Source organism: Ammospiza nelsoni, chromosome Z (genome assembly GCF_027579445.1).
Source record: "Ammospiza nelsoni isolate bAmmNel1 chromosome Z, bAmmNel1.pri, whole genome shotgun sequence".
NCBI lineage: Eukaryota > Metazoa > Chordata > Aves > Passeriformes > Passerellidae > Ammospiza > Ammospiza nelsoni.
Genome location: NC_080669.1, coordinates 86,063,670 through 86,087,676, shown reverse-complemented (window position 1 = coordinate 86,087,676; position 24,007 = coordinate 86,063,670). Strand labels below are relative to the sequence as shown.

The 24,007-nt window shown below is 45.7% G+C and overlaps 1 protein-coding gene across 1 annotated transcript in view; it reads left to right on the top strand.

The window, feature by feature from the left end:
• The window catches only part of LOXHD1 (lipoxygenase homology PLAT domains 1), a 79,808-nt gene that overhangs the window by 44,427 nt on the left and 11,374 nt on the right, over positions 1-24,007 (top strand). The window contains exons 19-21 of the mRNA XM_059491857.1: positions 3,066-3,183; positions 11,710-11,887; positions 17,169-17,354. Coding sequence (XP_059347840.1) covers positions 3,066-3,183; positions 11,710-11,887; positions 17,169-17,354 — 482 coding nt within the window. The remainder of the gene's footprint in view (positions 1-3,065; positions 3,184-11,709; positions 11,888-17,168; positions 17,355-24,007) is intronic.

Below are 24,007 nucleotides of genomic sequence, written 5' to 3'. Positions count from 1 at the left end.
TGTCTAGTTAGTGACAAGCATGAGCCTTGTCTGTTGTGGAAAAAAATGCAACAGAGGTGCTGTTGACTGAAATATCTGTGAGAAGCACAGCTGAGTCATGCAGGAAACCACAGCTCTTGGGGCTTGCTGCTCCCCACCACTGAGGAACATCCAACATGTGGGGCAATGCCCCTGGCTTACCAGCAAGTGTGGCCTTCAATGGCACCCCTCTTACAACACCCTGGGCAAGCCCAAACTGGCCTGTCTTCCACTCATTTAATCCTAACTCTCAGTCCTGGTAGGCAGGAAAATGGACCACTGATGTTTAGAGTCAGAAATTAAGCAGATTTCATACCTGGGTGTTTCAAGCAAAAACCTCAAAAGGGGATCAAGACATCTCCAGCCCCTCAGGAGCATGGATGTAAGTTTGCTGCATCTGGGGCAAGCCATACCCCTAAACTTGTGGCCTCTAAAAACACTTCCCATCTGTCTACATGGGTGGGATGGACAATCTCTGATATAAAAGTATGAAAATGCAATGCAGGATAATAGAAAAGTCTCTGTGTTATTAGTTGCTTGGGTTATCATCTGACAGTAGAGGAGCTGTGAAAGGTGTTGAAAAATCACTAGGGCTGTGTAAAGAAAAGGAAGTGTAAGGCACAACTCTTATTATGTTAATATCCCCAGGATGCTGTGCTATTCTGCTGGCACATCTCTGCATCACACCTCCAGCTGTACAGAGCTCTTGTCATCTCATTAGCACCCTCTGCAGAGGACATTCGAGTCCCCAAATTCACATCCTGCCTGCTTCTGCACCACTGCCACCAGTCTTCATCCAGCTGTTAACAGCACAGGCTCTCCTGGCTCCTTTCCACATGGAAATCTCTCCAGCCCTTGCACCAGCAGAGCAGGGGATGGGGGAGAGCTGCTGCAACCCAATGGTAAAAGGCTCTTCATCTTTATTGGGGCCATCCAGTGCCAATTCACTCACAGCAGCTTAGTGTATTACCAAGAGCCGTCTGTCTAACCTGCCACAGATTTAAGGCAATTTTCGCTACATTACACTTATTGCCAAGACCCCTGGGCAATGGAAATATTTATAAGGGCAGGCATGGGTAGGAAAGCTTAATGAAATCCTGTAGATAAATGGTTCAGTGTCCTGAAAAGGGAATAGCAGCAGTCAGCTTGTCTGGCTACTTCTTCCCTTCTCAATTTTATTTTTTTTTTCAGGTTTATGTTCATCTTCATACAAATTAGGGATAGCAAAGAGCTTCTGGGTCACCCAGTTTGTCACTTTGGCAATCACCTTCCTCTAGTACTTTCCTCTTGGAAGAAGCAGATGGGTATCAGTGTTACAAACTTCAAACAAGGCATTTGCTGAAGATAAAGAATGTTGTATTTTGCTAGCAGACATTTTAGCTTAGAGCTGCTCAGCCTGGAAAGCCTCAGAGTGAGAGATTTCTATGAAGCTTTGTAGGTAATAGTGATTGTAATAAAAACTGATCATAGGATCACAGGACAATTTAGACTGGAAGGGTCACACCTTTTTGTTAAATAGATGTGGAAATCAATCCAGTTCAGGGACAAAAGTACATTCTATTTCTCACAGTGAGACAGGCTGCCTCAGTATCCGGTACCACAGGAAAGACAAATAAGAAGAAAAAGGAGTTTTTCAAAGAGCAAACATAACCCTTAATAACTAGAAATGGACTGGGACCAAAATGCCCTGTCCAAATGCCTCTGGGAGTGCAGAGGAAGCAATGCCTGGATGCAAACTGAGAGGCTCGAGCCAACCCCTATTACTAACATCTGCAGCTATGCATGCTCAGATAATGGTGTGAGTATAATCACATTCATCCTGCAGGGGGTAATCTGAACAGAGGTTGGTAAGGAAAATTGGGGGTTTTTTCTCCACATTCTGGCACTGCACAGCTATGGGAGGCTGTGTGCATTGCCAGGAATGAGATATCATAGTTATGGATTGTTTCTGTTGTGGCAGTGCCCACAGTTTGCAGGGCTCTTCCCAAACCTCCTAGCACACTCAGGAAATTCCCCCACAACAAGAAGTTTGCATGAAGGAGAAACCTCAGCAGCAGAGTGGTCACCACGTGCTTGGTGGACCTCCTGGATTTGGCTGCCATTCTCCTTAGCAAGGATTAGATTTCCAATTCCAAGACCGCAGCAGGTCCCCACGTATCTGAGGGAGCAAACAGGAAGATACACTTGTTCAGAACAGAGCAATATTGAGCCTGAGGCAGCACTTCCACTGAAGCAAGGCTTTCCATCAACACCAGTGATGCCAGGAGGGAGGGAAGGTGCAGTCCTAGCCAATGTAATCTTCTTTGGGAAGCACATGTTAGCTGTTTTTTCCCTTCTCCTGCTTCCTGCTGATTGCTATGGATGAGCAGCTCCTGCATATCCCTGTGCCTGTACAGGAGCCACACACTGGGGAAGGTCTTTCACGCAAGCTTACACAAGCCCACCCTGGTTCTTACCAGAGGCAGAGACAGTCTGCAAATCCAAATCCCCCAATTCCATCAGGCTGGCTTTGTCTCCACTCTAACACAATTTGCCTGTGCTTACTAAACTTGGGCGCCGGGCTCCAATCCCAGTGCCACATTCAGCTGAGCTGCAGCGACTGCCTCTCTCCACAAAACACAAAGTTTTGTGCTGAGCCTCAGGGGGAAGGAGATGAGGCAAAATTATTTTGCCTTCTAGCTGGAACTGGCCAAGGACAGGCAAGTGGGCAGCTGCCAGGAGGGAGGCGATGTTCAGAAGCCTGACTGTGAGCTGCTATTGTTCCTGCTGCAAACAGAACAGTAGTGTATGCCACAGGCTGCCTGGAGCAGCTCCAGGTGGGCTGTGTTTTCCAGGGAAGGAGGAATCCCTGTCAAATCTGCACCGAGGTGTCTTGCCAACAGCAGAATAGCTGGTGATTGCAACACAGGAAAGCTCAAGTCCAATAAAGAACATTCATAAACTTCTGATTTGAGGCTGTTGGCATGGCCAGGGCTGGGGCACAGGACAGAAGTGTGGAGAGGCTATAAAGCAGCAGGAAAACCTCCCTGTTGTTGCAATCCCTGCAGGTTTGAGCGGGGCCAGGAGGACAGTTTCATCATGGAGATCGCCGACATCGCGCCCCTCAGGAAGATGAGGATCCGGACGGATGGGAAGGGGACGCGCCCGCACTGGTTCATGGAAAGGGTAACGCTCCTGGCATCACAGGTCACCCACAGCCTGCCTCTCCTGGAGCCTCTCAGCCCTTGGCAAAGAGGAGAAAGGCACCAAGGGACCCATTTTCATTAATTTTCTACATTTTTTTTCTGTTTGGTGTCTCACGGTTTTTCTGCCGGTTTTTCCCGGCAGGAATTGAGTCACAAAAGAAGAGAGCAGAGGGAAAAGCTGTACTTTGGAGCTTTTCTTGTGGTGGAATCATCATGTCTGGAAGTGTTCAAAAGGCTTGTGGGTGTGGCACATCTGTGGGCTATGGTTTTACAATGATCACTGTGGTGCTGGGTTAATGGGTGGACGTGATCATATTGGACATCTTTTCCAGCATAAATGATTCTATGGTTTCACCACAGATTCTGCTCACTCTCCTCTGCACGAGCCTTGCTTTGTCACCAGGACTCCTGCAGTGTTTTCTGGTCTCTGGATTGTGCCGTTGGCCCCTGCAGATCTCTGCCATGTGGGAATCTGAATCCTTGGGAGGGTGGGTGTTTGCCAGACAGAGACACCCTGGGCTGGGTGAGACATTCCCAAATAACCCATCCATTCTGCTGGATCATCCCATCTTTCCTCTTTCCTTCTCCTCTAGCACACACATTTATTTCTTTTCTTGTCCATACAAATGAGGTGTCTTTTTTATCTGGCATTTTGAATGCAGCATGCAAATTGATGGTACTTTCTCCCTGATGTCCTACCTCGCACAAAAGTACAGTGCTTGCCTTTATCTTTGCTGTCAAACCATCAGCTCCTTGTAAGGATCACCTCTGTCTGGGCAGACAGAAGTAGTTTGCTTGTTGTGGGTCCCTATAGTAAAATTTGTAAGACAGAGGGGGAATGATGTGCTGATTGCAGACCATGAGATGTCATTAATGGAGAAACACATCTCTGCCATTTTCCTTACCATGCTTTTCCTGGAGATGACACCCTGCTGGGTTTCTGTATCTTGACCTTTTCATGAGAACAGTTTAGGACCTATTAGCTTAACCACGGTCAGAGGAAACACTGCATGATTTTTTAATTGGGTCCTTTTATCCTATTTTGACTAATTTACTGCAGTCTTTTTCACATAGGTAATGTGTTTCTAAACACTGACCCTACACAGCCACCAGTTTTCAGTGAAGTGATGGATTTCTCTTCACTTTCAGAAGAATTTCTGTGCTGTAGTACCATTTCTACTTCAACATTTCTACTTTTAATTTTTTTTCTCAGCAGCTGGGGAAGGAGAGGAACCAAAAGAGGATGAATTCAGGTTGGACATTAGAAATAAATTTTTACTGTGAGTGTGGCAAAATACTGGCACAGGTTGCCCAGGGAGATTGTGGCTGCCCCATCCCTAGAATTGTCCAATGCCAGGTTGGACAGAGCTTGGAGCCATCTGGAATAGTGGAAGATGTCCCCAGCAGAGGGTGGGGCTGGATGAGTTTTAAAGTCCCTTCCAACCCTTAACATTCCATGATTTTATGATGATGCTTCTGCAGCTCCTCAAAGGATTAGGCCACCAGCATATATCTTTAGAACTGATGCCACAGATGCAGAGTTTCCCTCTGTGCCTAAGGAATAACTCAATCTGTTGTCTGATTTGATTCAGATATCTTGGTCAAACTCCCTTTGTAATTTCTCACATGCTTTCCCCTGAGTTTTATAAATCTTATTCGTATAAAATGAAATCAAATAAAGCTTATTCATCCAGAGGCACTCCAGGTCTTGCAGCCATGAATCAGCAGCAGCACAAAGGCAAGGGGTGGCTGCATCTTTAGGTGTGCCTTCCACCTTCCTGCTGCCTTGTCTGTCCAGGCATTCCAAACCCTCAGCCTGCTACCAAAAGCAAAGATTTCCCAGGGAATTGAGCACAGAGGACTCTCATTTGCACCCCTCCAGCAGACCTACACCCGCCTTCCAGCTCTGCAGAAGCCACAGGTGGACCCATGCAACAAGAGCAGGTCTTGAGACAGACTTAAAAGAGGGCTTGTGAAAACGAGGAAGAGCAATTTTTTACTTGGGCAGATAGTGACAGAATGAGGGGCAAGGGTTTTACACTAAAAGAGGAGAGATTTAGGTTAGACATTAGAAAGAAACTCTTGACTGTGAGGGTATTGAGGACCCGGCACAGCTGTGGCTGCCCCTGGATCCCTGGAAGTGTACAAGGCCAGGCTGGATGGGGCTTGGAGCACCCTGGGATAGTGGAAGCTGTCCCTGCCTGTGGCAAGGAGTTGAACTGGAAAGTCCTTAAGGTTCCTTCGAACCCAAACCATCTTTTATAATTATATGATTTTAGAAGCTTATGGAAATTATGCCTATAGTCCCTAATTTTTTTTAGATAAACACATCACAGAGGATTTTTTAACTCCAGTGTTACGTAGATAACTGTATTTATTGGTTTTCTTTCCCACCTTCCCTGAAAAGGTAAACACAGCATTTGCATTCCCAGGCAGAGGGTGGCTTACAGAACCATTCTGGAAGAGGGGAGGAAGGATTTTTGTTCTCTGATTTGTATTCCAGCCTTAAAAACTTACGTAGCCTGGTGTGACATGAAAACTGATCGGAGCCCATTTCCATTTCTGTCAAAAGTGCATATTAAGACTGCATAATGAAATACTTGTGGGGGTAGTGCTAAACTCTCAGACAGATGGTTCACAGTTAGTGCTAACTAGCACAGTGAAATGAGAAGCTAGATTAAGCCATCAACCCCGTAATTAACCATTTGTTGCTCCATTTATCTACACGATATTCTCAGTTTTCTTGTTCTGTTAAACTAACAATAAATGATCTTTTTAATTCTCTTTGGTCTTTTGGTAAACTGTTGCTAGCCATAATTTATACTGCTTTTAGTTCAGCAGATATAGAAATGCATAAATACCAATTAAAATGCATGAATTATCAATGATTCTGTACACAGCCAAAAGATTCAATTTACAAGCAGGCAAGTAGTCATATTTTTTTCTGTCTACATAAAAATACACTAAAATTTCATTCAGAATCTCAGCAAAGTAATGAACCTGGTGCTGCAAATTCAAACTTGCTACCACAAGTCACAATATGTTTTAAATGCTAGTACCTAAACCTCTACAGGGAACAAAATTTGATTAGTGATGTTTTGCAACAAAATGAACAATATTGATCATTACTATGCCCAAACAGGCATGGTGAATGTTCTCCAAAGCTGAGCAATGCTTCCTGATCACACCACTGCTGGAGGAACACAGACTGGGGATTTTTTCCACTGATCTGATGCTGAATCTCATCTTCTTCCACACCAAGCTGCCATGACACTGCTGTGTGTTTCTGAAAAACCAGGGAACAAAATCATAGAATCACAGAATAGTTTGGGTTGGAGGGGACAATAAAGTTCATCTCATTCCACCCCCTGCCATGGGCAGGGACACCTCCCACCATCCCAGGTGCTCCAAGCCCCATCCAGCCTGGCCTTGGACATTCCAGGGATCCAGGGGCAGCCACAGCTGCTCTGGGCACCCTGGGCCAGGGCCTCACTACCATCAGCATTAAAAAAATTTCACTCTAATTAGGAAACTTATCTAAATGCATACTTTGGAAAACTCTTCCTGGGATAGCTGCTTCCTCAGTCCCTGTGATGATTTCACCTGCTGCCCAGTGCCTTAGCTTTGAAGTTGAAAAGCTAGAAACAAGTAAGGATGAAAGCTCAGTGAAATAGCAGGAATTATGAGACTGTTGAATTCTGCAGAATTGCTTCCCTCAGAATTTTAATGTTACTTTGTGCTGTCAAAGCCAGACAGATAAGAAGCTGCCTTAATGAAGCACTAATTGCATTGCATTCAAACGTCACAAATAATCCTGCATGTGGGACTCGGTCTTTATTCAGTCCTTTCTCCTTTGTATAAAGGAGATTAGGAGAATTTAAGAGTTATTATTGAGAATTGAGAATTATATAGCTGAAGCTGACTTTTATTCTTTGCAAAAGAGAGAAGTCTTTTTGTTTTACAGTCAGAAGTTCCTAGGTTCGAGTGAAGAATAATGACATGCGACAGAAGCATGAAATCCTGTGTTTGAGCCTTTAAAGGTGAATTCCAGGTGCTGTGTATTTCCAGGAGTGGGAGACTTTGTGGAGCATGTTTTACATGACATCTGGAAAAAGGCTGGGTAGGGGTAAATCAAATAATTGGACATGTCAAACCTTTCCATTGCCGGAGACAGTGGGCAATTAATTTCAAATTGTTGGTTTAATGTTCCTGTCAACTACTGTATTTGCTCAGCTACAAAGCAAATTATCAATGTGTTATTCATACACGCTTCTGCCACTTTTGCTTCGTGGCTTATTGGTGTTCTATAGCCCAGTTAGGCTCCTTGCATAATTAGCAATGAAGTTTGAGATGAAAAGCACTCTGGATGCCCACAGCAAGTTCTAGGTATCCTAAAAAAATAGCTTGGGTGCAGTGCAAAGTAGTGGGCTCATTGCCAAGCAGGAGCTGGTTTTACTGAGAGGAACAGGCAGAAATTAAATATAGTCTCAGCTCAGCTCACTGAGATGACTCGCTTGACCCTCATGACTGAAACCAAAATCCTGCATCATCCTCTGTGTGTGGAACACCCACAAACATCTCCTTGCAGGATGGGATTAATTTTCTGCTATTTTAGTCACTGAAAAAGGCTACATTCAGCTTTCATCCCTTCCAACAAACTGCTCAGGGGCCCTCTGTAGTTATGAGACAGGCAGACCTGAGAGAGGGGGCAATGCCTCAATAATTCCTTACCTGCCCCCACTTAAGGTGGGACCTGGGGCTTCCCTGGGGATACCCAGGTCCCACCACACGATGTGCTTGGGCTGGATGACCAACATTTAATGGGTCCATGCTGGGTAAGTGAGAGCCAATGTACCCACATTGTGACACAGAGGTCAGCCTGCCCCTGCTGCTGCTTCTGTGTCCCTTGCTGTGACCACAAAATCACAGAATGGTTTGGAAACAACATTTAAGAATCATCTCATTCCATCCCCTGCCATGTACAGGGACACCTCCCACTGTCCCAGGCTGCTCCCAGCCCCATCCAGCCTGGCCTTGGACACTGCCAGGGATCCAGGGGCAGCCACAGCTGCTCTGGGCACCCTGGGCCAGGGCCTGCCCACCCTCCCAGCCAGCAATTCCTAATTCCCAATGTGCCAAAATCTGTGCCTGCCCTCTGGCCGTGGGAGCCATTGCCTGGGTGCTGTCCCTGCCTGCCTTGTCCCCAGGGGCTGTGCAGCTCTCCTGGAGCCCCTGGAGGCCCTGGCAGGGGCTCTGAGGTGTCCCTGGAGCTCCTCTGGTGCAGCTGAACAGCCCCAGCTGTGCCAGGCTGGCTCCAGAGCAGAGGGGCTCCAGCCCTGGCAGCAGCTCCGTGGCCTCCTCTGCACTGGCTGCAGCAGCTCCAGCTCCTTGTGCTGCTGGAGCCAGGGCTGGGGCAGCTCTGCAGGTGGGCTCTCACCTGAGCCCAGGGGCACAGGGGCAGGATCCCCTCCTCTGCTGGGGGATCAGCCCAGGATAGAGTTGGATTTCTGGGCTTACATCCCTTGGGCAAAAAGCACTCATAAAATGAAATTCTTTCCCCTGTCTGCTCCTCCTATAGCACCACTCCAGAACAGGATACCAGGGCAGGTCTCTCTTTCTGTCCTCACAGTAAGATGCCCACAGATGCAATCACACATCCTGAGTGAGGGGCTGAGGATGGGAAAAACTGGCACTTTGCTCCAGCAGCTTTAGTAGCCAGACATTTTTTTCTCAGACAGCATCTGGAGTGCTCAGCCTGGGCTGGGTATTGGTGAGAGGCCTGACCTCTGTGTCTGTGAGTGCTCTCCAGCTGACAACTCTAATCTGCTTCTATCCTTACTGCTTTCCTGACAATTCCCTGCAAGATTTGCTCAGGACATTTTGCTGTAACAGTGTCACTGTCATTCCCAAGCAGGGCACGGGTACTGCTGGCTGCCAGCATGGAGTTTATGCCCTGGGGTGGGGGGAAAATAGACCACAGATTTTCATAAATGGGGAAAATAGATTTTTTTCAGTCAACCTGACATTGCTCACAGTTCAATTTTGCAAAGAAAACTTTCTGGGTTGGACTCCTAAGAGGATGCAGGCATCATTCACACATCCTTGAGAGAGGACACTTGTGTGTCCCAGCAGAAAGGCCACCAGCTGGGCTGGGGGAGACCTGATTTCTGCTTGGTTCAAAGCAAGGGTCTGATTCAATATCTCTTGACTCACAGAACAGGTTTTTTTGCCCACAAAGTAATAGTGTCACTGGCTATGAATAAGCAGCTTTTTAGAAAAGTGGGACATCTTCTACAGCCGAAAATGTCCTGTGCCCCTGGGACAGGGGGTGAAGGTGCTGTGTTACAGATCCCTCTTTAGCATCAGGCAGATTGAAAACCCCAGATGAGTGTCTTACCCACAGAACCATTCAATGCACAAACAGCATGGCTCACTGATCATCTTCAGTGTAGCTACTGCCTTTTTGAAACAACTTTTTTATAACCTGGAGCAGTATTCTTCTTTTGAATTGCTGAAGACTCCAGCAAGGCTTGGTTAGGGTCAATAGAAGGCCATGGACTGGTACATCTGGAGTTTGAAGACAGAATTTGAGCACATTTTATCTCAAGATAAGTTTTACTAAGGTTTTTTTTTTTTTTCTTTAGGCTGATATATGAGACACAGTGGAAGGGCACTGAGGTGGTCACGGGGCTACAAGAAGCACGTGGCACACTAGGAAAGGCTGAGGAAAATGGAGTTTGTAAGCCATGACAAGAAAAGGCTGAGGGGGAATCTAGTCACAGTCTTCTGCTGCCTGAAAGGAGGTTTCAGAAACCATTGATTCACACTCTCCTCAGAGGTGGACAGCAGAAAGTCACGAGGCAATGGACATGAGTTGCACTGAGGAAAACCCTGGTCAGACACAAAGAATAAAATCTTCCCAATGAGGGTGGTGCACCCTGGGATGAGGACTCAGAGTGTCTGGGGAATCTGCACCTGTCACAGACATCTTTTAATTAAAAATCCTTTCTCAGGATTTTTCCTCCTGAGAAACTGAGAGGCTTCAGGAACAAAACGTAAACAATGGTTATCTGCTGCTGTGGAATGTAACAGGTGCATCTGTGATTGGTCCATGTTGGATGTTTCTAATTAATGGCCAATCCCAGCCCAGTTAGCTTGGACTCTCTGTCTGAGACACAGACCTTTGTTATTCATTCCTTTCTATTCTTAGCTTAGCCAGCCTTCTGAGATGAAACTTTTCCTTCTATTCTTTTTAGTATAGTTTTAATGTAATATATATCATAAAATAATAAATCAAGCCTTCTGAACATGGAGTCAACATTCTCGTCTCTTCCCTCACCTGAAAACCCCTATGAACACTGTCACATGCACCCTTGGGGATTTTCACAGCTCAGCTGGACAGGGCTTTGCACAGCATGCAGCCACACTCGTAGCAGGGCTGGAGCTGTGCACCTCCAGGCAGCCTTTCCAATGTCACATCTCCCACCACTCCTCTTCACTCCTCCCTGATGCTGTGCCACACTTCCCTGGCACTTCTGGGCTCACCTTTCCATGGCCTTTGCAGAGGCAGCGTTTCCTGATGCTCTGCTACACACAGGTACAGCCTCTGTTGCTGTTAGACGGTGACACAAATGGCAATTTACACCACGGTCCCCTGCCTTCCCTTCAGCTCCCCCAGTTCAGTCAGAGCTTGCTGCTAGGTTTTTGCTCCAGGCAGGTGTAATGCTTTCCTCCCACTTGACTGATGCTCCACTGAGCCCACACACAACAAGAGACATAAAGGTGGGTATTTTATTAGGCATTTGTTGGAATAACTTGTTGAGCTGCTCTGAATTCATTCCCATTCTGTTCTTATCACCACAGCATCTGAGCTGCTTCCATGACACGTTAGATAGTGTGACTAATATCTGTTGCATACTGTTTGTTCTGTCACCTTTTCCCAGAGGGAGAAGTGTGTGTGAAATATTAAGTTTTTGCTGGCCTAATTTTATCTTGTGCCTTGTTTTAACTTGTTTGGGCTTGCGTCTCTCTACAATGAATTCTGCTTGTTCACACAAAGGAGACAGGCAAAAGAGAGATGCTGAGTGCTTCCAGGAGAGGTAGTGACGTTTTTAATAACCGTGTTCCTTCTCTTGAGTGAATTCCATACTGGCTCACAGGAGGTGAGCCAGTTTAGGTGGGATCTGGGAATCTGGAGGGTCAGGAGAGGTCTGACCCTCTTAGAGATGGGCTTTGTCCATTTGGTCACAGGTCCAAATTTCTCCCTTTGCTTTGACTCATGGTTGAAAACGCATTACAATACTGTGAAGACCATTTCTCAGGACAAACCACCACAGCAACTACTGTCCATAAGAGAGAGTTCCTTTTATCCCAGAAGAGTCCAGTGTGGGCTTTGGAGCTATGGCCAAGCTCTCCCCATGTCCTACCACATCATTCACTTTATGAGTTTAACATTTGCCCTAATTCAAATGGTAAGATTTTTTTCCCCCATTTTGTCTCCTCACAGATCACCCTAAAGAACCTTACTAACCAAGAAGTGGCCACATTTACCTATGGGGATTGGCTGTCCAAGCTGAAAAATGCCACGGGAAGCCTGGTGTGTGAGATGCCAGCTGTCATAAACGACGAGCAGATGATGGAGGACACCACATACACTCTTGAGGTTAAAACCAGTGACATTGGAGGTTGGTCCTTGCTGGGTATTTTATTAATTTTCTAGTGTAAAGTTTGTTTTTTAACAATGAAAAAAAAAAAGCAAACCCATCTGCTTCATTTGAAATTACATTTGAAAAAACATAGTTTAGCTGGAATAGAACCATTTTAGCTGGCTGTTCACTGTGGCAGTGTCTAAGAGACTCATTCTCATCTGAGCTCTGGGAATAACATATTTAGACTCAAGGCCCAGGTCTGACTGCTCTTTGATTCCTCTGAAGACACCCTAACAGAAACTATTACCAGACCAAGCTGCAGAGGTCAGCAGCCACATTTTTCTTTTTTGGTCAGGTCCATCCATGTAGGGTCAGAACTGGTGTGCTTCAGGTTTTCAGTCAGCACTGTCTGCCTTGCCTAAAGCAGGCAGCAATAATTCACCCACCTTTCCAAAGTGTTTTGAGATCATTTATCTCAGGCTGTGAAAAAAACTTTTCTAAATGCACACCAGATAGAAGAGGTGGAACAGAGTATACAGAAAGAGCTTCCAGAGCCAAGAAATGGGGTTTCAATGTAATTTCCTGGGATCACCACTTCTTTTCACGGGAAATTTTGTCAGGCTGCTGGATGAAATCTGCTGCCACATACAAAGTGAATAGTGCCAAGATGGGGCAAGCCAGACATTGTCTTGTTTCCAAGATGTCTTCCTCAAGTGAGATTCTGTCACACCAGTGCACATAACCAACTGCTGACCTCTAAAGATCTTTTCTTTATCCCTTTGCTGCTTCTTTTTTTTTCCTTTCCCTCTGGTTTTATCAGCAGTAATTTATGCAGCTTTTAAAGTTTGATTGAGGAATATCAAAATTTTTTCTGGCAGAGCATCTTCGTGCCACCTCACCACTTCTTATCTATCTTCTCTGCTGGTTGCTTGTCTGAAAAACATGTAGTGAAATACAAAAAACAAAAGAGAGAGAGAGAGAGGAAAAGTTGTTTATGTATCTGGCCATCCATCTAATATAATAGTAAATCTTTCTGTGACCTTTTTTGTGAAAACCAGCCCTAACTCACAAAGGTGATGGAAATAGAAGTGAGGGGAGAACAGAAGATGACAGCAGCAGCAGAGAGATCTGCCCTTCCCATTGAATGAAGGATGACAGGTATTAATGAAGAACCATTTTATTTCATTATGAACAGCGACAACCAGTAGGAAAGAGCAGATTACAGAGACGTTTCAGGGAGTCTGTTTGTGATTAGATCACACAGCTCACTGACACAATGCTGAACTTCATCCAGCTTATCTAAAGCAGGTGCAAGTCATGAACCATCTCCCCCTTTTGATCATTATGTATTCCACAATTACTCCTGGTTGGACCAACTCAGGAAGAAAGACATTTTATCCTTGGTGATGTTTAAACATGTTGTATCATCTCCTGCCACACTGACATTGTCGAGGAACAGCAATACTGCACAAGGGCTGGAGTCAAATGTGCTTATTTCCAGCTATAAAGTTTTTCTTTGCAGTGGATTTCAACTTTCCAGCTCATAAGAGTCACTGAAAGGAAAAAAAACAAAACCAGGCAAAATAATCTCACCTATTTGCCACTCTCTGAAATATCTTCTGGTTTTATTTCCTCCTAGTCTAGACTGTCTCTGGTCAATTCATCTGGGAGAGAAGTCTTCACCAGTGGTCTGGATAACTCTCCTGAGGGTCTCTGACTCTTGAGTTTTTCTTCATCCGATTCAGGCAGAGATTTCACTATTAAATTAGGTTAGATGGATAAAGTTAGGGAAAATTAATCCCACAAAGAAGATTCTGCAGCAAACTAGAAAGCATAAGCTATTTTCTCTCCACCACACACACATGTTTAACAACATCATTGTTTTACATTTTCCCCAAGGAAACCTTTAAGTTACAGTTTGTCTTTCACAAAGTCACTCTGCTCCAGTGAAGATTTAACCTACAGAGTTTGCAGAGGGAACAGCTCTGCTCCTGAAAAGCTCAAATCATCTTTCTTCCACCACCAGCAGCAGTACCTCAGATGACTCTCAGGCTGCACATAGATAAGAGGAGGTTGTCAGGGCATACACCTCCTGAGGCAGATGGGAAATCTTTGGTTAAAACCAAGGTCTTGATCTCAGATGTAAAGCACAATCTGATTTTCTTCAAGGCAGGACCCACAGACATAGATGCAATAGGGAAAGACCACCTGATGGCTCTTTCTGAGGCACAAAAATGTCCTTTGGTTGGTTAATTTTTACTTTCTCTCTGCAGGCATCATATACATGTTAATGCAATAAAGATGGAGAGTGAATAAATACTGCTTTCTCATTTTCCAAGCATTAATGCAACAGAAGGTTCTTATCTCTGCTGTTATAAGATTAATTAGGATGTTGTCAACTCAGTTCCAACCTACAAATTACATAATTTAGGACAGTTGGTGTCAGCTCATAGTGCCTTATATAGGTTTTTTCATGTAAAAAGAAAGACATTCTTTGGCCTCAGAAGGCTGTGACTCAAGCCCAGAGTTTGTTTAAAAATCAAGCATCTGCTCATATAATCATAAGGAATTGTATAATCATACGGATTTCTGTTTAAAGGGTCCTATAGAGGTTATTTCACCCATTTTCCTGCTCAAAGGAGTGTTGCCCAGCCAAACACTGGACAACTCCAGGACCAGTCATGATGCCAGCACCTCCTCAGGCATCTGCACCCAGACCTGCACCATATTCCTGAGAAATTTGCTTTTTCCTCATTCCCAGCCTGAGCCTCCCCAGCAGCCTGTGGCTTTGGTGTTTTGGGGAATGATGTGGCACAGTGCATGGCCCTGTCATTGTGACCCCTGTGCCTGCACTGGGGCCCTTGTGCACTGCCCCAGCTCCCCTCAGGGCTTCTCCTCTCATTGGCGCTTCCCAGCTCTTGTTCCTCTTGGTATCCACCCTCCAAGCTCTTCTCAGCATCTTGACACAACCCAGGAATTCAAATTCAGTGCTTTGAATTGCACTGAGCTCTGGAAACCTCCTGCTAGCTCGGATCAAATCAGAATATGGAGGGTACTGCTGCAAACTTTGGGACACCTTCTGCTTCTCTTCAGCATGCGCAAGGTTTATTCCAACCTTGCACACAGAGGAGTTTACACTTCTCCTTGCTGGATTCCATGGGATTTCTGCTTGCCCACCCCTCAAGTTTCTCAAGGTCCATCTGGGCTGGAATTCTGGCCATCAGCATGTCACTCACTCACACAAATCTACCCTTGGCTGGAAACCCGCTGAGGAAACACTCTGCCACTGTTTCGGGTGCTGATGATGAAGTCCAGCTCAGTTCTGTAGGATCAATCCATGAGCTACTGCACTCATCACCAGTTAGGGCTGGTGCAACCGCAGTACCTTCATCTTTTCATTTGTCAGGTTTTTTACAGTTCCTAAATGTGCCTGGCAGTTTCCTGGAACTGGCAGCAACAACAACAACAACAAAAATATCAGTGACCCAAATAAGTGAAATGTACATTGATTTACCATTTCTGTTTTTTTACTTTCCCATCTCCTGCTAATTGCTTGTGAGGGAAATGTCACAGCATGAGACCTTCATAAGCTTCTTCCTGCAGGGACAGTTTTGCTAAGAAACAGTTGGTTCTGTGCTTTTTGAGACCTGGCATTAATTAGGAGCCTGCTCCTTGCAAGGAAAGGGACTTCAGTTTGCTTTGTTCCTCACCTCAGCAAACTCTGGGATCATAAAAAAAGTACTGCCAGATGAACTGCCTGGATCCCTGATGGTTTCTCTTCCTACTCAAACCCTTCCCAGGGAACTGTTGAAAATTAGCCCAAATTTAACACGGGCAGCTTCTCGCATGGACACATGTTGCTTTGCCTTTCCTCTATAGGACTCTTTTTCTCCTCTTTTTCTTCTAGCAATTTTTTTTCCAGCCCTTCCATAAGAACAGTCATTATTTCTTCCTAACTTCTGTATTCAAGTCATAATCCTGTGGAAGTAGGGCCTTTCTCCAGAAGTTTACAATCCCCCTAACTTTGTCTCTGCATTGTGTTTAAATGGAGCTGTGGGAAATACTGCCTATGTGGCTCAAATTGGATTTGTGATACTCTTGTGCAAGAAAGGGCCTGGGAGGAGGTTAGACTTTCAAAGCTGGGCTATCCAAACGAGGGCAGCAGATGCTGAGTTTCTTTGTAAGGCAGATTTGAGCTTGATGGTCTGGTTTTCCAAAATTTAACAGCCCTGGTTCTGACGCAGCAATGACTGTCTGCCCATGTGTAATCTTATTTCTCTTCGTGAATCTGCTTTTGTATTACAGTGTCAAAATTAAAATGCAATCGTCTTGGTGGAACTATAAATAGCGCCAGGTGAAAATGTAACACTTGCAGCTAAAATGTAAGCTCACTGCAGGTCATTTGGTCTTGGACTTCCCAAAATTCAGGAGAACGGCATGGCTGTTTTCTTTGGCAAAATATGGACAGTAGAGGACAAATTGACACTCAATATCAAGTAATAAAGATCATCTTGGAAATTTTTAATTTCCTAGCCTATACACAAGAAGAAGGTGGAAAGTGGTAGGGCAAACTGTTGCATGAGAAACTGGGACTTTTTTCATTGATTGCTGCATGGTCAATACTTTGAGAAAGAGCAATATAGAAGGAGGATCTGTTGTGAAGTGGGCCACAGTGGCTGGGTTGATGATGTGTAAGTAGCACTGAAATCCCTCTACCATCAAACACAGCGAGAGCAGGAGGAGACAGACCCCAGCTGAAGGATCCTGAGTGCCACAATTGCTAGGAGAAGGGTGTGGGACTGCAGGAGGGAATGACTGAGTGCTGAAAAGGGACTGTGCTTCAGTGGGAAGCCCAGGACACCGCTTTGTGGCTAGAAAAGTTATAAAGTATGTTCTTTAACACTCCTCAGCAGATTGCTGGATTCTGCTGGGTAAGTCACTTTACTTCCCCAGCTACTTTGGAATAATGGGAGTCACTACCTGACATCCCCTGCAGAGTGCTGTGATGGGCAGTCCTTCAAATTTCTGCTTCCCACTGCACTGCCACCACCACAGTCATGCACCTCAAGTGCCAGGGCAAAGCATCCAGCTGTATTTGTGGGATGGACTGGAAGAGCTGATTGTCCTCCCTGCAGGATCCTGCACAAATCAACCGAAATGTCTTGGTGGTGCCCAGAGAGACATGAGCACCCCTGCAGCCTCCTCCAGCCTACCTTTGCTGCCTCCCCATGCAGCTGGGGCTGGGAGCCAGCCCAGGGTGGCAGGGTAACCCTGGGCATCTTTAATAATGGTATTTTTCTCTGCTCTCTCCTTCCAGGAGCAGGCACCGACGCCAACGTTTCCTTGATCCTCTTTGGGGAGTACGGGGACAGCGGCACCCTGCCTCTGAAGGAGTCCAACAAGTCCAACAAGTTCGAGAGGAACCAGATGGATGAATTCAGCTTCTCTGAAATGCTGAGCCTGGGAGATCTCTGCAAAGTGAGGATCTGGCACGACAACAAAGGTCAGGGCAGCGATGGGGCAGTGGGAGAGCTCGGGATGTTGTCACTTGAGGGAACACACAGACACAGGACAGGCTGAAGGCAGAGTCCCCAGCTCTGCTTCAGGCTGGGAAAAATTACCTGGATAATTTTACCCAGATATTGATTCTTTAATTTTAATTTTTCCTGGATTTTACCCAGATCCAGGGAGCTGGTGTCCCTAGTATCCCTGTCTGGATACACAACTTCATGTAGTGACTCTCTCCCTGGCTGCTGGTGCCGCTGGCCCCCAGCTTCAGTCTGAGCTTACAGCCACCTCTGGATGCCTCCCCCAGAGCAAAGCCACCCAGCCGGCTGTCCCAACACACTGAGTCCATCCCCACCTCTCACACAGGAGGCCAGCATGGTGCTCCCAGAGCAATTTAATGTTCTCAGCCTGACACTGGCACGTGGGGAAACGCAGCCCGGCATAACACAGCGAGCCTCAGAAGAAAGAAATGAAGATCTGTGTCTGGCTTTATTAAGACCATTGCATCAGCCAGTGAGCACGCAGCATGCTGCTCAGAGAGGTTCTGACACTCCTCTGCTGCTGGACACCCTGACTGGTGTCACAAACTGCAGAGCAGAGCTCAGTCGGATTGTCACAGTCATTTGTGTTGTCATCAGGCACCAAGTGGTGTCTTGTAACAAATGCATCACTAACAATGCTGTGTGACATCCCATCCCATCTTCATGCAAAAGACAATAAACTGCATTACCAATTGCTTGCTCACTGGGGGCCAGCCCTTGCTGCAGCCCAAAGGTGAAGCCCCACAGCTCACACAGGCTCACACCTGAGCCACTCTTAACAATGCTGTTTGGCAGCAATATTTATCACAGTCTGGGGAGGAATGGCGCAGGGACCACCTGGTCGTTACCTGTTTGTACAGAGGCAGCTGGTTTATGACTGGGACAGGTTTCATGCCAGTATTGATGTGACCTGGCCACCATCCTCTCAACTACTCCAAGCTGTGGCAGATGGGGAAGGCTGCATGTCATGCTCTAGTAATAAAAGATGCTATCTCTAGATTAGACTTTCCCATTGGAAAGTCTTTGAGGGGGAGAAAAAGCACATCTAATGGTAGCCTCTGTCTGCAGTGAAATATGGGAGATGCATCCACCTAACATGATTGTTTACTCCCAGACACTGCAAGCTCTGAGCTCATATTTATCACTCCCGCTACACAGCACAATTTAGTTGATTAAACTCCATAATATCATGTTATATAGCTGGTGCTGAATGCAGTAAGGGAGCCGCTTTCACCTGATTACTTTGCCAAAACACTAATTCCTTAGATCTGCAGTTTAGATGTAGATATGGAAAGGGCTATTGAATGAGAGTTTTAGCTCAATAAACAGGTTTTCTGGCTGTTCCAAGACTGGTTCAGACATGCTTCTGATAGCACCAAGAAATCAACATGGACTGGCAGATTTGCTTTCAAACCTATTACCAGCTGAAACGTGTGCTAAAAGAACTTTTTCCCCAAGTAGCATCATGGCTCCCTGGTGACTGGCTGTGCTAGCAGGATGAAATAAACTCACCAGAGCAGAGCTGGTCCTTAGGGCTCAGGCACATGGACAGACTGGGATGCAGGAAGGTGAGAACTGGATCAGATCAAGGGTCTGAGCTGCTCTTTCCAACAGCAGCAGCATCCCTGGCTGCCTGAGGAAGGGGACAGGCTGAACATGTAATCCTGTCACAATCCTCTTCATTTTGCATGATGAATAGCTCAGGGCGTTTCCTGAAGTGGATGTCATTCTTGTCCATTAAATAATTTCCAGTGAATTTTCTCATTCAAGGTGTTGCCCAGGCCCTCCAGGAGCCACTGGCACCCACACATGCTGGGCAGGAATTCCCACGAGTCTGCTGCCTGCTGTGTGACGAGCAAATTCTGTTAATCCAGGAGGGGTTTGTTGCCTTTTTCTTCTTGTACAAGTGATCACAGCTCACCCTCTGAGTGCCACTGATCATGCTGCTGACACAAGTTGGTAATTGCTGGCTGTGTGCAGCTGCTTGGTGGCAAAGGGAGGTAACAGAATTTAGCCTTGGGCTAAGCAGTAAATAGGCTCAATTAGTTTAAATTTGCTCTGGGCTAAGAACTTGTACCCAGATAACCACCACAAGTCAGCTAAAATACTAAGCTGGGTGTCTAGAACCTAAAATATGTATATAAATACACATGGCAGCCTCATATTCTGTTTCCTTATTTCCTCATAACACTGGTTTCCACTTATAAATACTAGTCCTTACCAGACCTGTCTGACAGCAAGGTTAATTTAAGCCTTGGATAAACACCATGCTCAGGTTTTGTTCAGCAAAAATGTTCTTGCTTTTCCCCACAGAAAGAAGGAAAACTGTTGTTTAAATCATAACATATGTTGTCTACATTGTTCTTGCATTAGTCATGTGAAAGGCATCTCCCATCTAAAACTTCACACAATTCAGCATGACAGTTTGTTGGGTGGGTAAAGTATTTATTACTGCTGAGATCCAGGATATAGCTATCCTTTGAATATATGCCTGCTCCCTATATATAATTTATATAAATTGGCTGTGGCACTGCCTAGAAATTCCTGGCTCTATTTCTTTTAAATGAGTAGTAGGGTCAGGGGTCAAGTATGGTTTTTGTCAGACGTGTGAGGAACTTTTGGGTATTAAATAAAAATGTGTTTGTATTTACCGCTGCTCCGAGGCTTCAGATGTTGATCATTCTTTCTCTACCTCTTTTCTGGCTTTTTTGGACTAAATGGCTCTCTACCAATGGCCTGTGGAAGGCTTGGCCTCACACTCGCCCACCCCATTGCTCCTGGAGTCCTGAATATGTGGAGCATGCTTGGTGTTCTTTTCCTGAAATAAACTGTCAGTCTCAATCACAGAATCACAGAATGACAGAAAAAAGGAATCACAGAATCACAGAATGGTTTGGGATGGAAGAGACTTTAAAGTGCATATCATTCCACCCTGTGCCATGTGCAGGGACACCTCCCACTGTCCCAGGCTGCTCCAAGCCCCATCCAGCCTGGCCTGGGGCACTGCCAGGGATGCAGGGGCAGCCACAGCTGCTCTGGGCACCCTGGGCCAGGGCCTGCCCACCCTCCCAGCCAGCAATTCCTAATCCCAATGTGCCAAAATCTGTGCCTGCCCTCTGGCAGTGGGAGCCATTGCCTGTGTCCTGTCCCTGCCTGCCTTGTCCCCAGGGGCTGTGCAGCTCTCCTGGAGCCCCTGGAGGCCCTGGCAGGGGCTCTGAGGTGTCCCTGGAGCTTCTCTGGTGCAGCTGAACAGCCCCAGCTGTGCCAGGCTGGCTCCAGAGCAGAGGGGCTCCAGCCCTGGCAGCAGCTCCGTGGCCTCCTCTGCACTGGCTGCAGCAGCTCCAGCTCCTTGTGCTGATATTTGGGGCCAATGACAACACCACATGAGGTGCCCCATCAAGGGGAAATACTAACCATACAAAGGCTTCCTTTTCCTAGCCATATCCAGAGGCCAACTGCCTGCCTGTATTTCAGGATAAAACACATTTAAATGCCTTGCCCATTGTGCTCACTGTGCCACGCACCGCAGCTCAGCATCCTTCTCCCTTGGTGCAGCCTTGCTGCAGTGGCTTCGCTCCCAGTTCCCATCTTTTGTTTATCCTTTCACTGAAATTTGACTGCAGTGGGGTGTTCAGAGCTGAGGAGACAGTAATTGCCATGGCAAGACAATCAGGAGGTCTTTAAATTGCAAACACCATGTTTTCATCCTGTGGAAAAGCATGCCGGTTTTATGGTCCCACTTTATGCTTTTAAATGCCATTTTCCCCACAAAAACTGCTGAGTGACATCTCTGTATGAGACATAAAGGAGGAATGAAGCCCCCATCTAATTTCTCTAACTTCAGTAAAAATGATTAGGGAGGAAGTTGTTGCTCACTTGTAAACAGGCATTTTAAAGACTTCACAACTGCAATTTCAAGGAACTTGTTCCTGATTTTTTTAGATGTTTAGAGCTCACAAGTGAGATTCTGGTAACAGCAAAGTGATATGAATGAAATTTAGTTTTAATTTTGCTCCATGTCTTTTTATCTTGCCCCTGTTTACTTTGAGATAGTGATGTTCAACCTAATATATTTAGACTCCCTGAGCAAATTTAATCACTTCCAGGCTCCCCATCTCCTGATCTCAGATAGGCACTATGTATTTTCTCATATCTCCGTTCATTTACTTCTACATTTATGCAAGATCACTATCTGTAGGTCTGTAGAAATGCTGACTTTCTAAATATAGGCCTCAAATTTTTTAAATTTTTTTTTTAGTCTGCTATAAGGACTACATCACCACTCTGGAAGAATGACTGAAAGTTTCTCAGTATCTCAGTAACAGAACTATTTACCTAGGAAAAGGCTGGTTTCCCTCCTTTTTTATGTGGTGGGGTTTTTTGTGTTTGTTTGTTTGCTTCTTTGTTTGTTTGGTTTTGGATGGCTGCTGCCTTTTTCTCCATGAAACAAGGAAGTATGGGAAATCTGGACTTAGCTCCCTCATCTGCCTGAGTAGATTTGGACCCAGGTGATAAGCAGTCTGTCTAAAGTAATTAGTTTCAGATTCTTGATTATCTCAGTTGCCATCAACCAAGGGGAGCCAGGAAGAGTCTAATTATGGATAAACCAGACTTTTCTGCGTTGTGGGAGCAAAGACAAAAGTAAATACCAAGGTTATGGAGCCAAACTTCTTCTTTGCCTTAACAAGGCCTTTCTCTCAATTCACCAACTGACAAGGCCTTTCTCTCAATTCACCAACTGCTCTGACATTGTCCAGCAGAGTTTTAAACAGCCCGGCTGCCCTAGTAACTCCTTTTGGGTGGCTCTCCCAAAAGAGAAAGTACCTTATTCCCTTTTTGAGTTGGACTCAAGTCAAAACAGTTTATATACCCTTGGTTTTCCTTTCCTTTCCCTGAAGGAATTACCTTTTCCAGGAGCAGTGTCTTGACTCAGATGTTAAATTGCCCAGGCCTTGAACTCACAGCACACAGCCATTCCAGAGGTCTGGTTCTCCAATTCATGGACATGATTCCAAGCCTTTGGGGCACTTGTAGACCATAAATTATTTTTTTAAAAAACCTAAAGAACTGTCTTTTTTTATCCCTTTGTAAGGATTTACTCAGCTATCAGGCCCAAGAAGGGCTTTTCTAAGCCTTCCGTCTCAGCTCTGGACTGGTGCCTCATAAACTGTGCTGATCCTCAGGGCAGATTTGTTGAAGAGTTTCTGCTTTAAATAAAAAGTGAGAGGGCGAGAAATAGATGTGTAAAACCGCCCAAGGAGAGGAGACTCCATCACACTCTCTGTTTTGCTGGTAGCTCAGTACAGGGGCAGTCAATGCCAACTCCTGCACATCCTTCTGCATGCATGGATCAACTCTACAACTCAGACTGGGCTCAAGTGGGAGTGCAATCTGCAGACTTGCAGCATGCCAGCAACTGTGCCATGGCTGATTACTCCTTCAGATTGTCCAAATCTGGCCTCAGCACCTTGGGAGATCCCAGCACTGACACAAGGAGCCCCCTCTCATGTGCCTTGCGCCTTCCTCCCTCTCCAAGGCCAGGTTTTCCACCCAAAGGTGTTGTCACAAAGATAAGGATTTCACCCTGTGAGGATTATGAGGCCCTGGCACAGAGGAGCTGTGGCTGCCTCACCCCTGGAAGTGTCAAAGGCCAGGCTGGACGGGGCCTGGAGCAGCCTTGGATGGTGGAAGGGGTCCCTGCCCATGGCAGGGGTGGAATGGGACGAGTTTTAATCTCCAATCCATCTCAAACCATTCCATGATTCTGTGAAAGGTGTGCTACAGGTGTTACATCTTAACCAAGAGATACTGCCAAGGTATCACAGTCCAGAAGTGACATGAAGCAGAATAAGGCATGTAAGGAATTCAAATTGCAGACCCAGAGAGAACACAAAGACTTTGGTGTTGACCTTCTGCATTCATTCCTTTCCAACCTTGTGAATTGCAGAACCTTTCAGAAGGAGCCCAAAAGGACAGATGTAGCCTTAGAATTATAATTTCCATAAAAGCTTCTCTTTTCTACAGGCCTCTTTTGCTCCTCTTGGGGACAAATTATCCTGCATCCTTTTTAAAAGCTTTTGCTTCAAGTATCCCTCTATAAAATACGAAATTTCCTTCAATCACAAGAACATAATCTGAGAAATTGTTCCATCTCCAGTCTGAGTTGTTAAGAGGTTTTGCACAGGAGTAGTTCATCTGTAAGATGTGAGGGCTGGAGGAGTGGGGTGTGTCTGAGGGTAATTTATGGGTGGTTTTGACCCGAGTCAAATTCTGAACTCTGAACAAGTTGCAGAGAAACAGAGGAGAGGGGGTGCAGGGCACTCAGTTTCTAAAACTATCCCAAGTGTTAATCTTCTGCTTTCTCAAAGACTGTGAGAGGTTTTTTTGCATTGCCCGTCTGCCCTGATGAGAAATGTTGTGGTGTGAACCAACATGAGCCTAAAGGAGAGATACACAAAACAGATCTATTTTTATTCTGCCACTGGCTTGCTGAATGACCTTGCGTAAATCGCATCCCTGTACCTCATTTTCAATTATGTAAATTAGGGATAAAAATTATTCACCTTCCTAGAGTGTTTTGAGATGTACTGGTGCACAGCTAGATGCT